Source organism: Mercenaria mercenaria, chromosome 6, assembly GCF_021730395.1.
Source record: "Mercenaria mercenaria strain notata chromosome 6, MADL_Memer_1, whole genome shotgun sequence".
NCBI classification, from domain to species: Eukaryota; Metazoa; Mollusca; class Bivalvia; order Venerida; family Veneridae; genus Mercenaria; species Mercenaria mercenaria.
The window spans coordinates 5,650,990-5,666,273 of record NC_069366.1 but is presented as its reverse complement, the minus strand read 5'-3'; the positions used below and the strand labels follow the sequence as shown (position 1 = coordinate 5,666,273).

Below are 15,284 nucleotides of genomic sequence, written 5' to 3'. Positions count from 1 at the left end.
CACAATCCATCGCCATCTCCTGTACACAAGCTGGTCCATTTGTAGCAATTTGCACCAAAATCTGTCCGGCAATTAATGAAATCGTAATATTTATGCCTTTCTTGTGGTTCAAGTGTGGTCTTGAATATGCACGAGACCACACTGTTTGTACACACAAACATGTTTATTTTGTGATGAGGTAGATACTTTGAAGATAGTAATCATTTTCTCAGATATCAAATCTATATTAATATATTAATATTTAAATAGAAGCAAAAATAGAACATAAAGGCAGTACTTAAAAGTAGTGTGTTTAAATAATACAATCTTGACATCAAGATAAATAATACAATATTGTCAGCAAGATAAACAAACACAATCTTGTCAGCAAGATAGACAAACACAATCTTGTCAGCAAGATAAATAAATCAAAATGACACAGTCTTGTTAACAAAAAAATCACTGAAGTACATGTATTACAAAATCAACTTACCACATGAAGGACATTAGTGTGTCAGTTGTAATATATTCTGTCCAAACACACGCCTCTCCTCCTAAAACTTTCCCTTTCTCCTCTTGCTCTGCAGACATAAAATATATTGACTAAGAAAGTTAATTATTACATGACTCCTTATATAGACTGCTGCTTCATAGTTTTTACTACTGACCGGTCTATAAATCAACACTAAGTTTTGCTCGGCTGATGTCAAAACTTGAAGAAAAAATACGAAATTTATTTCATGTAGTAAGGCTTTCTAATCAATAGTCAGAACTATTTTATAATATAAATTACAAATTACCAAAAATAGTTTTTTTACTATTGACCGGCAAGCTATTGAAAAAGTGTATACAAACATGTACTAGATGGACGTTTTTTTTAAACCACGTATCGGTCCATGCTTATTAGATCTATTTTGATAAGGTTTCTTTTTTAAAGAAATATGATATAAAAAGTAAATGTTAACATATCCAGAGAAATGTATAGTGAAAAAATAATGAATTGGACTATTTAGACTTTTGTGTAAAAAAAAAAATCAAACCCCTTCAACAGATTAGGATTTTTTCTTCACATATCATCCTCTAGAGGTCTTCACTCCTCAAAAAAAAAATCTGGCGGGACGTTCAAACGGTATACTCAAATAGGCTTTACACCTACGACTCCTTTGAAGTTCACTGACTGAATTTTGCAAGGAGTTTTTAGAGATGAAGTGCGGGCAAAATCTCTACAAATACTTTTATGTGATAATTAAAGGGTCATAACTCAGTGAAAAATCATTCGTCCGCAGCACCGGTAGTTGAGCAACTAGACTGGCTACTGACCAGTCCTATAAAGTTTCATTCAATCCCACCAATACTATAGTAGAAGCAGTGCGGACACAATTTATTAAAAATTACATCTAAGAGGACATAACACCTCAAAAAAATAATCTGAGTGGGGCGTGCTGTCGAAATGCCAACCATTCCTGTAAAGTTTCATTTAAATACGACCAGTCGTTTTGCGGATGATGTGTGGACAAGCTAAGTGTAGACGGACACACAAACGACGTACAGATAGAAACAGAGACATCGAAGACAAAAGCAGTATGTCTCCCGTGACATGAACTTTGGAATTATCAGAAGTACAATATCGAGCCCTAATTCTTAGCTTTAAAATCCAATCACTATTGAAAAAAAGATATGGCAGCTAAAATTTCAGAATATGGTTAATCAAGGAAGCAGCCATTTTAATACTTACAACGTTATTTATAATTATGTGCGGATTAGCAAGATAATTTACTGTATAGTTTCCCAAGCTTAAGATGTAAAACATGACTTTTTCGTTTTTTTTCAGAAACAGAGAATCATTTTTTCTGAATTAAGAAATTAATAATAATTAAAAAAGTCAAATATGTCATTTTGTTTGTTTTGCTATGGCAACCCTTTTTATCAAATGGTGTAATGTTAATCAATTTCATGTTTTTCAGATTAAGATGTAGACTGTGAACTGATATTTCTACTTGTTTCACATTTTGTTAATGTTTCTACTTTCTTAGAAATATTTAGTGACTTTCTTGCAACTTAATAAACGTCTGCAGGTATGATGGTGCAAAAACAAAATTACCGCAAATTTAATATACATAAATTCTCAAACTTTGGAAGTGTATTTTAAATTGGTAAAAGGAACTCTTTGGAACTAGAGTGCCCTCTGTTTCATACACTAGTCATAAACATATAAACATCATTACAGCCCCGGATTTTTTTGATGAACAGAACAGAACAGAACATATTCTTTATTTCCAGTAACTTAAACAATATAATGTTTCTCGTTACATAGCATCAGTATAGAGTATATTTATGTGTCACTAAGGACGGTGAACAAAATCAGATAGTGAAATAAATACATGTGCTTATAGAGGGTGAACTAAATGTAGAATGTATGCAGAGTTGACTGCCAGGACTATATTATAAATTCCTTTAACGGTTTTTAACATGCCACAAGGTTCATCATAAAGATAAATAGAAATCTATGGCAATGATTTACAAGACTGACCTGTTATATAAGGTGACGGGTCACATTTATAGTACTCTGGCCACAGGACGTGTTTCTTGTAGCTGTCCAGGTACCAACAGGAGGAGTACAAAGCCCGATACCCACGCTGGTTCAGGGCTCGCACATTTTGCTGCCGTCCAAGCCATACTTGCAGTATAGAATCGGCGGGTACCTGGTTGACACAGAATGCCGAGATCAGAAGTTACGCAACTGGCGAAATAATACTAAAAATCTATAATATATATTCTGTACAAGATGTGGCTTTTATTTACATATAAATACTCAAAACCTGTACAGAATTCCGACGGTTCTTTACCTGTGCATTGAATATTTCATTTATATTCATACCCGGTATTTTTAAATAAGAAAGTTATGAAGATTAAAAAAAAAAACAGAAAAAAAAAGAAAAAAAAAAACACTACCAAAATTTTGTTTTCAGAAAACAAAAATCATGGCGGATTAAATTTATTTTAACTTATCTGTTAGATGGTAACAATATTTCACTACCATTTTACAGTCAGTGAGTAAGAACGTTTTCACTTAAATGACTTTCAAAAAGGTTGCCATCATGACGCACCATATGATGCAACGTAAAAATGTAAATTATGACAAATGTTAGCAAGAGTCGTTTAAAATGAATTCTACTTGCTTTAAGTAATAACGTTTTTTCCCCTATATTAAGTGATTTCGTTGAGTTAATCAATTTCAAATTCCAATTGCTGTTCTCATATCTGTATAAAGAAAAAAAAGAAACAGATATTTAAGATTTACAGAACTTTTTTCAATATTGTGACACTGTGACTTGTGTATTCGTTTTTTACAAAGAAAGCTATAGAGGTTTGATAAAACTTCCATCTGCTAATAATAAAGTAACCCCAAAACAATTTTTCCTTCATCCGTCGAATTATCAAATAAAACTTACATCTCCCGTGTTCTTTAAAACGTCTTCCCACATGATAAAGGACTTTCTCTGTTGTTTCTCGCTGGCTGTTGTTTTAAGAGTTGATATCAACCTTAAACGAAAAGTTTAAAAACACTTTAACTTTAATAACGTATGAAGATGGCAAAAGTTAATATAATAAAACAAAACTTAATCTGAAAAGAAATTAACAAATATTTAACCTATTGACAAGATTGTTTCAAACTACAAATATCTCTTTTTTTCATCGCAAACCCAAACGTATAGACAGTTAAGATACCAGGCATAAACTATCATGGACTTTTAATTTTCCAGAACTACAAACAAAAGGTAAGAATCAAAAGATACATTAGAAAATAATTGATATGAAATATATATACTGACTGTTAAACGTAAATGTGTGCGCAATTCATAAATAGTATTTAAATTCACTAACCTGTCTCAACAACTCTCTTAAATAGGCCTAATAGTATCCCGAGAATTTTCGGTCTAGACAAACCGTTTTTGTCGAAGAAAAACAGCTAAATTTTCACAAAACTGACCATTTATTCAAATGAATTAATAATCCAATTTGTGTTCCGTTGTAACAAAACATTTTTTCCCTAATTCATCGTGTTTTGTAAATGAATTATTGAAATATGTCACATAAACGTATCCACTAATATAGCACTTGTGAGGTCTCATTCACAAAATTTGTAAATTTTGTGGTCTGTTTTTAGTAAAACGAAAGAAATGTGTGTTAAGAAGTTACGAAACAATTAGACAAGTGTTGGTTAATTCATTATATGTGGCTGACCGACAAAGTGAAATCTTGTGCATTTTCATTGATTTATGGATGCATTTTTGTGTCGGAGGAAGACGCCCGTCATGATGTGAATAAGGATATGAATTTTGCAGAGGTCGATGAGTGCATTTTTAGACAAAATGTTAAAATAATATATTCTCCCAAAAAAACTATACTAAAACAAAACTATGCATTCACACATGCAGCTGCAATACTGAAATCAATTTTCTATCCATTGTTCATTCCTAGATATCTTGTTAAGCAATTGTATAAATAAGTAGTCATCACCATTACTCCAGAGAACCCGAAAGAAAAAAGCTGAAAGGGACTCCAGCCCGACCTGCCAGTCGGTAGCAATTTCATTACCCAATCATTTTGCATTACACGATATATACAAATGTTAGTAACTACTGAAAGTAACTAAGTCAAACACTATAACGTAACAAGTTCTAATTTCAATAACATGGACTGTCTTTTAGTCAAAGGTCTTACCTTTTAAAATAGTATCCTATCGCCTTGTTGATATAGTTGGCAGCATTTGATCTTGCCTCATATGCAGGGATACCACCGTTTGTCTGTAAAAACGCTACAATCTGAGGATTTGTCGCCCTGTCAATTAGAAAGGTAAGTACCAACACTGCAAAACCTTAGATGAATGGAAAATATCTAAAATAACTCGTATATATACTTAATATTGAATTATTTTAGGCACAAGTGGCTTTAGATACGAGAAATCCTAGATTTGATTAAAACTAATGTTATGGCAGTTGAAAAGATGATCGCCTCATTAATGTTTTTGCCGCTATAATTTTACAACGATAAAAGCTACGCTCTATGACTGAATGATACAATATGTTATGTATTGCTGCTGCAGAATTATTTACAATCTTTCATCTAAAAGTAATAATTGAATGGAACATATTTTATAGCCATACTACAACCATGGATCTTATATACAGCAAGGCTTGTAACTTATTATTACTCTAGAGTTGTGGCCAATTTTCAATCAGGCATCTGTAAAACTTGTCTTGATTTGACCGTTAACACTGTAATTCATCAGGTGAAGACACATCGGCGTATGTTATCGCAAAATAAAAGACCTTGATCGCAAAATGCTCTACCATGATCACAAACTACCACTTGATCGCATGTCACATGCAAGAAACACTATTCAATATAGGAAGAAAGAAGGGCATGTGATAACAAGAAGAGGGACCTGTGATAAAGATAGAGGGGCTAGCGGTAAGCAAGAAAGAGGGGTTTGTGGTAAACAAGAATGAGAGACCTGTGGTAAACAAGAAAGGGGCCATGTGGAAAAAATGAAAAAGGCACCTGTGCTAAGCAAGAAAGAGGGATCCGAGATAAGAAAGAAAGATTTATACAATACCAGCATGTGCTGTGTAACTCGTCTCCGCCTAAATGCACAAAATTATCGGGGAATACATTGTATATCTCGCTGAATAATTTCGCCAAGAAGGAGTACGTTTCATTCTGTGCTGGATTTATTGGCCCCATCGGTCCCTGTATTGGCACGTTGCCAACATAACATGTGCTTTTGATTTCCGGGTATCCAAGCCAGGAAAACGTATGTCCTATAGTATGAACAAAGGAAAAACGATATTTGCATTTTGTGAATTAATTTTAATCCATGCACTATTGCAGGACTCTTATTTACAGTATTATACCACAATTGCTCTCTGCTTAGTATGAAAGAAAACAGTGGAATTTCTTGAATGTTAGATGCAAAAATGAAAGACAAAAACATACAATACATAAAGAATTGTTTTTGTTTCCAAATACTGAATTTTCATTTTGTTAAACACTTCACTGTTCGGCAAAAATAAATGACAAAATAATAAAACATTTCATCATAGACAGTCAGATATCAAGGCTTCTTCAGACGTTTCTCTTTAAAATCAAAGCCTTGAAATGTCTGATGATTGCGGGTTTTTGGTAGATTTATTTTCTGTTTAAATGCCAGTCTATGAATATACATGAATGAGAAACAAATACAAATTTAATGTGCCTCATTTCTAAGATGAACTCTGCCTGACCTAGCTTGTGATGTAACCATGGGCTGGAATACCTTATCATTGATAGATCTTATATAATCTAAATGGTCAGTGTGAGTGGATACAGGTTGAATAAGAACTGCTTGTTCATTGATAATTCATCCGCATTGTTCATGAATGGGCCTATTTTGTGTAGCACATGAACATCCTTTGGATGTGATTCGGAATAAAATAAAGATTGTCAGAAATACACTAAACCTGCAACCAACAAAATGATATGGCTAACTTCTGATATAACCCGTCAAGAGCCGTACCTGGTGTATCGAATTCCGGTATGACACGGATCCCCCGGTATCTCGCATACTCCACAATTTCTTTTATATCGTTTATGGTATACACCAAGGTTGAATGGTAGGCACCCTTAAATTAAGGAAAAAATGTACAGTTCATTTCAGTTAAAAATTACTTTATTCGAACATATGCAGATTACAGCCTTTTAAACATGATGTTTTCCCAACATTCTGTTTTGGGTTTCAAGAGATGTGAAGAAAATTACAAAAGTTCATTTATCGAAAGAGGTCAACATTTATAAAGCCAAGATTAAAGTTATTAAGCAGCAAGTTTCCTCATGTCCTGTAATGCATAAAATGGTACGAACCTTTTCACTGAGTTTCGGAAATACTTCACTCTTGTACGGAAATGAGTTGTCGTCGACTATATGCCAGTGTAAAACATTCATCTTGTTATATGCCATGCCGTCCTGAGAAAAAAAATATATCACTGTTACACTCATACATTGTTTTAGTCAATTTTATCAAATTCATGCATTATCTACCATACATATATACATGCACTAGGTTTTATACAAGCATGATTAAAGACGTTTGTGGGAAATAAAGAAATAATATGAAATAGAGAAATTTACAAGATTTTTTTGAAAAACTACTACTACTACTACTACTACAAGAACACTCAAAAACATGTGCAATAGTAGAGTATGTTTGTAAATTTGTATGTAACTCAAATGTTTAAAACTGTGCGGTCAAGGATGACATCCTGTCCGGTTCTGTGAACATGCACTTGAAAATAACATGTAGATTGCACAGAATCCACCTATTAGCTTAAAAATACATGTTTATGAAACCGAAAATGGTGTTACTACTGACCACTTACGAGCGATACCAGAAGACTACGCACGTAGTAGCGAGGCTGTTATCATTTAAAATAATTTGAATCAATAACAGTATCTGCTACATCATTCGACCTAAGGCGAATACAAACTTTATGTTATAATTAAAATCAAATTACCAGAACATCTCTGATGGTGTTTTTGTAGATAAAATGTCTTGCTGTGTCTATCAGTATACCCCTGTGGGGAAATCGAGGTTCGTCCTCAATCTCTGTCACTCTTGAATACACCTGATGTAAATATATAAACAATACACACATGATACGTTATGTATAAAAGGATTATAATAAAAGTACATCACGTGCCTCTGAAAACATTATTTCAGGCATGGGTAGAACCATCAACCTTCCTTTAGCCAACTGGATGGCTTCCACACACGAAGAATTATGCACCCAAAACGATGTTTCGAACCCGCATCGGTGAGGGGCAAGTGATTTGAAGTTATCAACTATAACCACTTAGCTACGGAAGTCCCTCCATATATAGAACAGGGCGGATACATTATTTATTTGCTGAGAAGATTTATAGTTATCCATGTACAAGGCAAAGCACGACATACATATGTAAGGTTTGTTCACTCAATAACTAAAAGGTCGTGGCAGTTGTTTATTTGTTGTACCTGGTACCCAATTCAAATTTGCTCAAATGTAAATACTTCTATCTAGTTTGTTCAAATTGCTGCTATCAGTGACTCTAAATGACATTAGCTTTAAGTTCATTATTTATTATTTCACAGATTAAGTGGATTTATAGTAATTTCTTTAGAACCACTCTGTTGAGTTTTAAATAATTAATATTAAGCTGTTTCCCGAGAGTGTTTAGTTTACTGAGACTGGATAAAACACTGGTATCAACCGGTTTGGCCAATATACGTATTTTTGCAATAAATAATAGCGCAGGAAAATTAGGGTATAGCATATAAACTAATTAATATTGCATGGGCGTAGGAGCGAGTTTAACTTGGGGGGGGGGGGGGGGGCAACCTTTTTGACCGGCGTTGGGGGGGGGGGGGGGGGGGGGGGGCGGCAAGGTATCCCCGGTGCATTATTCATGACAAAGCCTCAAAGCCTTGTACAGGGGCCAAATGGGCCATAGGCCCCCTCAAGCCTCTATGTTTTAGCAATCATTGAGTTATTCTGATGATACACATACGACTAGGCACTGAACTGTCTTAATATGTATTGTTCTAATTAAGTGTGCCATTTTTTTTTACATTCTTCTGTTGAAGCCCTGGACATACAATCAATTAGCGCTGCATTTGTCTAATTGTGATATAAAGTTGTGGAAATATTATTTCCCTTGAATGAACAATGAAAAAAAATACATATATCGTTTACATGCGTAAACAGGCTTAATAGTTACGTGGATTTTGCAGATGCTCAAACTGTAGTGGTTGCGCTCAATGATATATTATTTTTATAAAATGTAATCAAACAATCCTTGGCGTGGCGCGTACAGATTTCAGTACTCACACTACGGAAAGAGACAAGTCAGAATACAAGGGAAGGCCAAATGCAAATCAGAAATCAGGCTGAAAAGAATTATATGATGCTAAGTAAATGTTATATTAGACTGCAAGTTATATCTCTTTTCCAAAATATTTGGGGGGGGGGGGGGGGGGGGTGGTGCGGAGGTCTATTATTTTATTATTGACGGTATGGTACTTCAACAAGATATTATTTAATAAGAACAGATGGCTGTCAATTTTTACAAAACTCATGGCCTTTGGTCATTTTTCGTTTGCTAAACAGGCCGAATATGGTAAATTATCAGTGACATCTTCATCGTCTATATTTCGTATGCTAATCGGGTCGAATCTAGTTGTTTCAAGACAATTACTTGCATCGCTTTCATTTTTGATTGATTTTAATCAAACTTTTTAACGAATTAGCTTTATAAAACGTATAAACGTATATAAGTGATTAAGAAAATATTATGATGGATAGTAAAATATGAAAAACTGAACAGAAAAACAGAAAAAAGATAAAGTCTTGCGCAGTAATACCAAACTAAAATTTGTATTATATGATAATGTCTGTCCGGAAAATATTACTGCCTTTTCTGCTTTTAGCTCGAATTGACTGAAAAAATACAAATAATAATATCGAATAACAAAAAAAAGTTTTTCATATCTTTTGTCTGTCTTGGTATAAATAGGAAAAATACTGCTTTGTGAAATCTGAAATTCAATACTTTGATTTTAAAGGTAAAAAAAATTATTCAGATCGGGCGAAACTTTTTTGTGCAGCAAACTGTGACAAGATATTTCTTTATCGTTGAATGTTAAGTTGTCTCCTCATAACTGAATATTGATCATTTCTAATTACCTGGAAATTGAACCGTTTTGTACAACCTAGACAATTACGTTAACAAAAATCAATACATCCATTAAAATAAGTAATAACAGGTTTACTGCTTTCAGTTAAAAGCAGCGGACCATCGTACAATACTTGAAAGTAAATTCACATTGGCATTTTAGTCACTTTCAATTATATTTGTTACTTTTCACAGAAATTGTTAGTCGAAACGAATATAGTTCTTAGATGATGATAATGACGATGATAATTATGATGATGATGATGATAATAATAATAATAATGATGATGATGATATATGATGATGATGGTGATGATGATGATGATGATGACGATAATAATAATAATAATGACGATGGCGATGATGATGATGATGATGATGATGATGATAACGATGATGATGATAGAAATTTTGAAGATGCTATCATGTAGGATGTTGGTTCTCTTTTGATATAATCTCACACATTTATAATTCTTAGACGATGATAATGATTATGCTAGTGGTGATGGGTTAGTATTGTGTATATACTTGTGACACTGCGTCACACTGTTGATACTTTTGTCAATTGCAAGTAACTTTGTAATCACTATAAATAATTATGACACGTGACGATAGATGAAATGTACTTCGTACAAGGCTAAGGAAGGTCGGTGCGCCATGCTAATTGCCAAATGCTAAATACCAAAATGTAAGTGCAAAATGTTATTTGCCAAATGATAAAGGTCAAATACTGACGCTCAAACGGCAATACTTATGTCAAATGATAAATGATAACTGTTAAGTGTGAAATGCGAAACAATGTAGCAAAATACTTATCGCTAAATTAAAGGTCATTGGCTTTCTTTACATAACTTTGTACCTGTTAATTTTTTTTCTTCTAAATATTTCAGAGTAAACAGTTTCAGTCCAATGTTTTCATCACTAGTGCAACATGTTAATGCTTCAATTCAAACTAATGAATTTTAAGAATTTGATAATTAGTATTAACATTTAGCATTTGCATTTTGATATTTAGTGTTTCCATTACCGATAGAACATATTACTGCTTCCAATTAGAGCAGTAGAACATTATATGCTTTCAAATAATTCAAATTTATATTCATTAGTTAATGGAATACAGATCAGTTAAATATTAAGAATTACCTTTTTGACATTTAGCATTTGGCATTTAGCATTAAGTATTTAGTATTAAGCATTACGTTTTTACCATTAATAAATTGACATTTAGCATTAAGTTATTAGCATTTAGCATTAAACATTTATCATTGAACATTTGGCAATTAGCCTGGCGCACCGGCTTTCCATAGCGTTCTTCTCAAAATTCAAGTTTTTACCTCCTCTGTATCTCTCTTCCTGAAAAGCAATTGACTGAACGTCTCTAGGCCACGTAGAGCTCCCCACACTTGCCCTGCTGTAAGCCTTGTTATGTGTGGACGGACTATAAGCTTGTCTGAAAAGTTTGTAAATTGTTTATTTGATGTGTAAGTATACAGATTAAGTTTTCGAAACTTGATCTTCTAAAAAAGCTTGTCATGTTCTAAAAGAACATAATTTGCCCTTTAGATTTCGTCAAAGGGTATAAAAGTTACAGGTAAAAATGTATTGGAGCTCCAAGCATTTTGACCACTGTTGCACGTAAAACTCATACAAGAGCGTCTAAACTGTGTTCGAATATAATTATACAGTTTTTGCCATCGAGAAGAAAATATGAATTAATTAATGTTTTCGATAAAAAGGCCATAACGAAAAGCTAAAAAAAAAAGATCACATACATGACTCTTTCATATCAATATGCGGGTATCCACAGTCCTCTTCAGCTACGTAGATTTCAAGATCAGCCATCTTTGTCACGTGACTGTATTTCGTTTCTTCTAGTTTCTTATGGTCGTTGAATATCTTTTCATTGAAATTGTATGTAAAATCATATTGTTCTTCTATTATGTGATTTTCTATAATAGCTTTGTACCTTTTTATTGCTTCTGTTAAAATATCACAGGATTTATTGAGCACAGATATTTTAAAAGTTGATTTTTTTAGATTTAGCGCTGCACCTCTCTCGGACCTGTAATGCTTCGGTAAAGGCCAAGGTTCGCCAACTGATGAAAATGGCGCCTTTCGAATAGGCGGTTTGAATGCATATCTTCTGTCAATTGTCAGGTCAAAGGTGTATTTATCGCCGTGTTGTTTCAGGTTTGCTACCGGCTGACTATGTGTATCAAGAAATTGATTCTGAAATGTGTTATCTGGCACTTTTGCGTTGTAGGTCTTGCCCAAACTGATAATCTTAGCGCCACCTGAATGTATAAAACGTACAATACAATAAGAAAATATCCACGAGGCTAACTTTACGATTTAAAAAAAGCTTTCTATAAAGTTTAATAACCCTGACCTGACTTGCTTATTCATTTTCGTTTATCTTATGCAAAATAACAATAACCATAGGGATAAGAGATTTTACTTGTCTCTCAGATAATTTTAGTACATGTAAATAGTGTTCGACTGCAGTCCATATACCTGTGTGTGTGTGAGCCCCAAATGTTAACTCAGTACGCCTTTCTTAAAAGTCCAGGTAGTACGAAAAAGCGTTACATGACCCTTACAAGTGTGGTTCCTATACATATAAGCACATGCATTGATGATTTAACTGGCGTACTCTGGATGTTTTCAAGTTCCAAACAGATGTTTAAATTACTCAAATTCACCATATGTAATCACCTTACAAAAATCAGTTTCTAAATGTTGGTATAAACTAATTGAAGAATGATAAAGGCTCTTGTTTTTCTTTCAATCTTTCAAACCTTGTACATTACGTGTACTCTCTGCCATGTTTGTGTTCATTTCATTATCAAAATGAATTGCTAACATAATTAGTACTACAACAAGACATGACGAAAAGGTGCCATTAACGGCGTATTAAACCCATCGCCTTTTCGTTATGGCATGTTGTCCACAACACCAGAACAACAACATGCCTACACCAGTATAACAAACTTCATCTTTTCTCTGAAGCGCCAGCAGTGCGTGCAAAGATACTAAAGCACCTATCTGACAATCCTCGTCTTTGCGCCGTAGCAACCGCGTCAAGATGCCAACGCGACCGCCTGATCCGATGGAGCATGGAGTGGCAGAAAATAATAACAATACTCTATGTCCATTTGTACAAACTCATTTTACCATCCTACATGCTCATAAGAAACACCATCTTGAATGTACTCTTGACCTTGGAGCTTAGGAAAAGTGACCTTTTGTCTTCTTACGCTGCTTGTATGTACATATTTATTAAAACTTTTCCGGTGTAAACGAAAGTAGAACTAATGCAGATCGCTGCTAATTAGGGTACGATAAATTCATAAGATTCTGAGTTTATTAATTGATCATTTGATGACCGAATATTCGAATATTCGTTCGGAAGCTTGACCGAATATTCGAATACCTAAATTGCTATTCGTTGCCATCCCTAATAAAAAGGCTATAGGCAAAGCACGGACAAGGTCTTTGACCTCTGTATATAATTAGTGTGACCTCAATGACTAGGACTACGAACTGATGTTTTGTATAAAGTTATTTTTCAAATCCATAAATGCCTAAAAAGAGCTGAAAAATATAGAAAATTAGTCGTCTAGATGGGGAATTTCATCTTGGATGCAAGGTATTGTGCCTGACTCAGCATATTGTTTATAATTTATGTAAAATCCTGCCTTGCAAGATCGAGCAAAAAGGAAAACAAATCGGACAATCAGATGGACCTTGCCGAAATGGAGTAAAACAAAACTAAAATGGAAAAAACTTACCAAGAACAGTTTCAGCATTTACCCAAACGCTAAGTCCCGAAAACATTATGGCAAGCAAATGTATTACACTGACGTCCATGTTCTGAAAACAAATATACAAAAGGGCAAGGTTATTCTATTTACAAAGAATAAATTTCATATCTATAAATGACGGAAATCTGTGCTCATTTTCCAATCTTATTCTGTAATCGGCATTTGAAGCAACAGAGTTTCTTGCATGCAACAGGGTTTCTCTGTGTCTTTGCTTAAAAATTCTCGTTTTGCACCCAAGGTATAGGGTGACCCCCAATCTGCAATTTATGAATTCATACGATACTATAAGAAAATAGTGCTTAAAGTTTTGTTTATTTGTTCTTATGTAAGTAAAAAAAGTATCTATTACTAGTTGATGGTGCGGATGGAAATATCTGGCTCTGGGGTAACTGTTTTGCGGTAACTCGGTTCTTGTTATGGTTTAGAATGCTAGGCATCAATGTAGGATTTTGACCGACTTGTTAAAATTAAATAAATATAAAGGATCCACTGATTTAATGGCCTTGTCTACAGTTTATAAGAAAATGTAGAATAGTTACTGTTTAACCTGTTGGTAAAGTATGACGCTTTTTGAAATTATATTCGCAAAAAATCTTTAAGATTTTTGTCCCTTTTTTACAATATCTAAAAAGAATGTAAAATATATTTTTGGAAATGTCTCTAAAATCTCTAAATAGATAAAAGGAAATTGTTCACTACACATAATAAAGGCACCAGTTACAGTTTATGGAACAGGAGCCAATTTACAGAATTTTAATATCCGTCTTCAAATTAATTTAATGATCTGAAATGACTTTATGGCTTGGCTGTCCATCTTATATGCCACAGTCTATATTGAGTGGTGGAGAATGTTATTCATTCCGCCCCATCTTGAAATGCCAAATCCCATGGAAGCGTTATTTACCTTGCGTTCTCTTCAAGCAACTGCAAATGCATTGGGAATCATCTGGGAACCAGCTGTTACAATATATAACCCAAAAGAGCCTCTTTCTAAATGAAAGTATTTGTTGAGTTATTGGTCGATAGTATATACCCGGGTATGTACTTCGTAAATATTTCAGTCTCAATGATGGTGAACACTAGCATAATGAACGGATAGCTGACTAGCTTTTACACAAAACTAATCTCTTATGACTTTATGCCACAACTCAACGGGTTTTATGGCTTTCCGCAATTCCGCAACAATCTGATAAAACCATGTCCTATAACGCTATGCATAGATAGATAATGTCATGTTCTTCAGACAGACAGCTTTCCTCAGCTGATTAAATTTTAACGCGAGATGTTTTCATATTATATTAGACAATTACGAAACAATTTCTGTCCTATGATCAAAACCATTCCATGAAGAACTCATATTAACGATAGAATAAACAAGTACAAAGTCTCAAAGTCACTTCAAATACTGATTTTATCAAATGAAAGCATAACTAGAAGCAGGAGTTTCTGAAGTATGCTTCCCGAAGATATCCTGTACACAGGAGATGTACCAACAGTTGTATATATGAAATTAATAAATGATAATAAAAAACAATGAATGGGGTGTAAGTCTGTCGTGGAATAAGAAATGGTTCATAAAGAAGGAATGATGAAATGCAAGGAACTTGGTTCTAAAGAAAATAATATTACATGATTAGTCCATCTCGTCTACACTACAGAAGGGTCTTAGGAAGGTAGAATGGTTGTAGAATTGGTTATAAAAGGTCTTAGAAGGATATAATTTTGTAGAAT

The 15,284-nt window shown here is 33.8% G+C and overlaps 1 protein-coding gene across 2 annotated transcripts in view; it reads right to left on the bottom strand.

Moving 5' to 3' along the window:
* The window catches only part of LOC123549777 (beta-hexosaminidase subunit beta-like), a 31,798-nt gene that overhangs the window by 2,787 nt on the left and 13,727 nt on the right, over window positions 1-15,284 (bottom strand). For both annotated transcript variants that reach the window (XM_045338158.2, XM_045338159.2), the window contains exons 2-12: window positions 13,521-13,602; window positions 11,502-12,023; window positions 11,064-11,179; window positions 7,533-7,643; window positions 6,883-6,984; window positions 6,539-6,644; window positions 5,600-5,804; window positions 4,705-4,821; window positions 3,432-3,522; window positions 2,510-2,681; window positions 473-560 (exon numbers count right to left, since the gene is read on the bottom strand). In XM_045338158.2, the coding sequence (XP_045194093.2) occupies window positions 473-560; window positions 2,510-2,681; window positions 3,432-3,522; window positions 4,705-4,821; window positions 5,600-5,804; window positions 6,539-6,644; window positions 6,883-6,984; window positions 7,533-7,643; window positions 11,064-11,179; window positions 11,502-12,023; window positions 13,521-13,599 (1,709 nt within the window). In that variant the 5' untranslated portion in view covers window positions 13,600-13,602. The remainder of the gene's footprint in view (window positions 1-472; window positions 561-2,509; window positions 2,682-3,431; window positions 3,523-4,704; window positions 4,822-5,599; window positions 5,805-6,538; window positions 6,645-6,882; window positions 6,985-7,532; window positions 7,644-11,063; window positions 11,180-11,501; window positions 12,024-13,520; window positions 13,603-15,284) is intronic.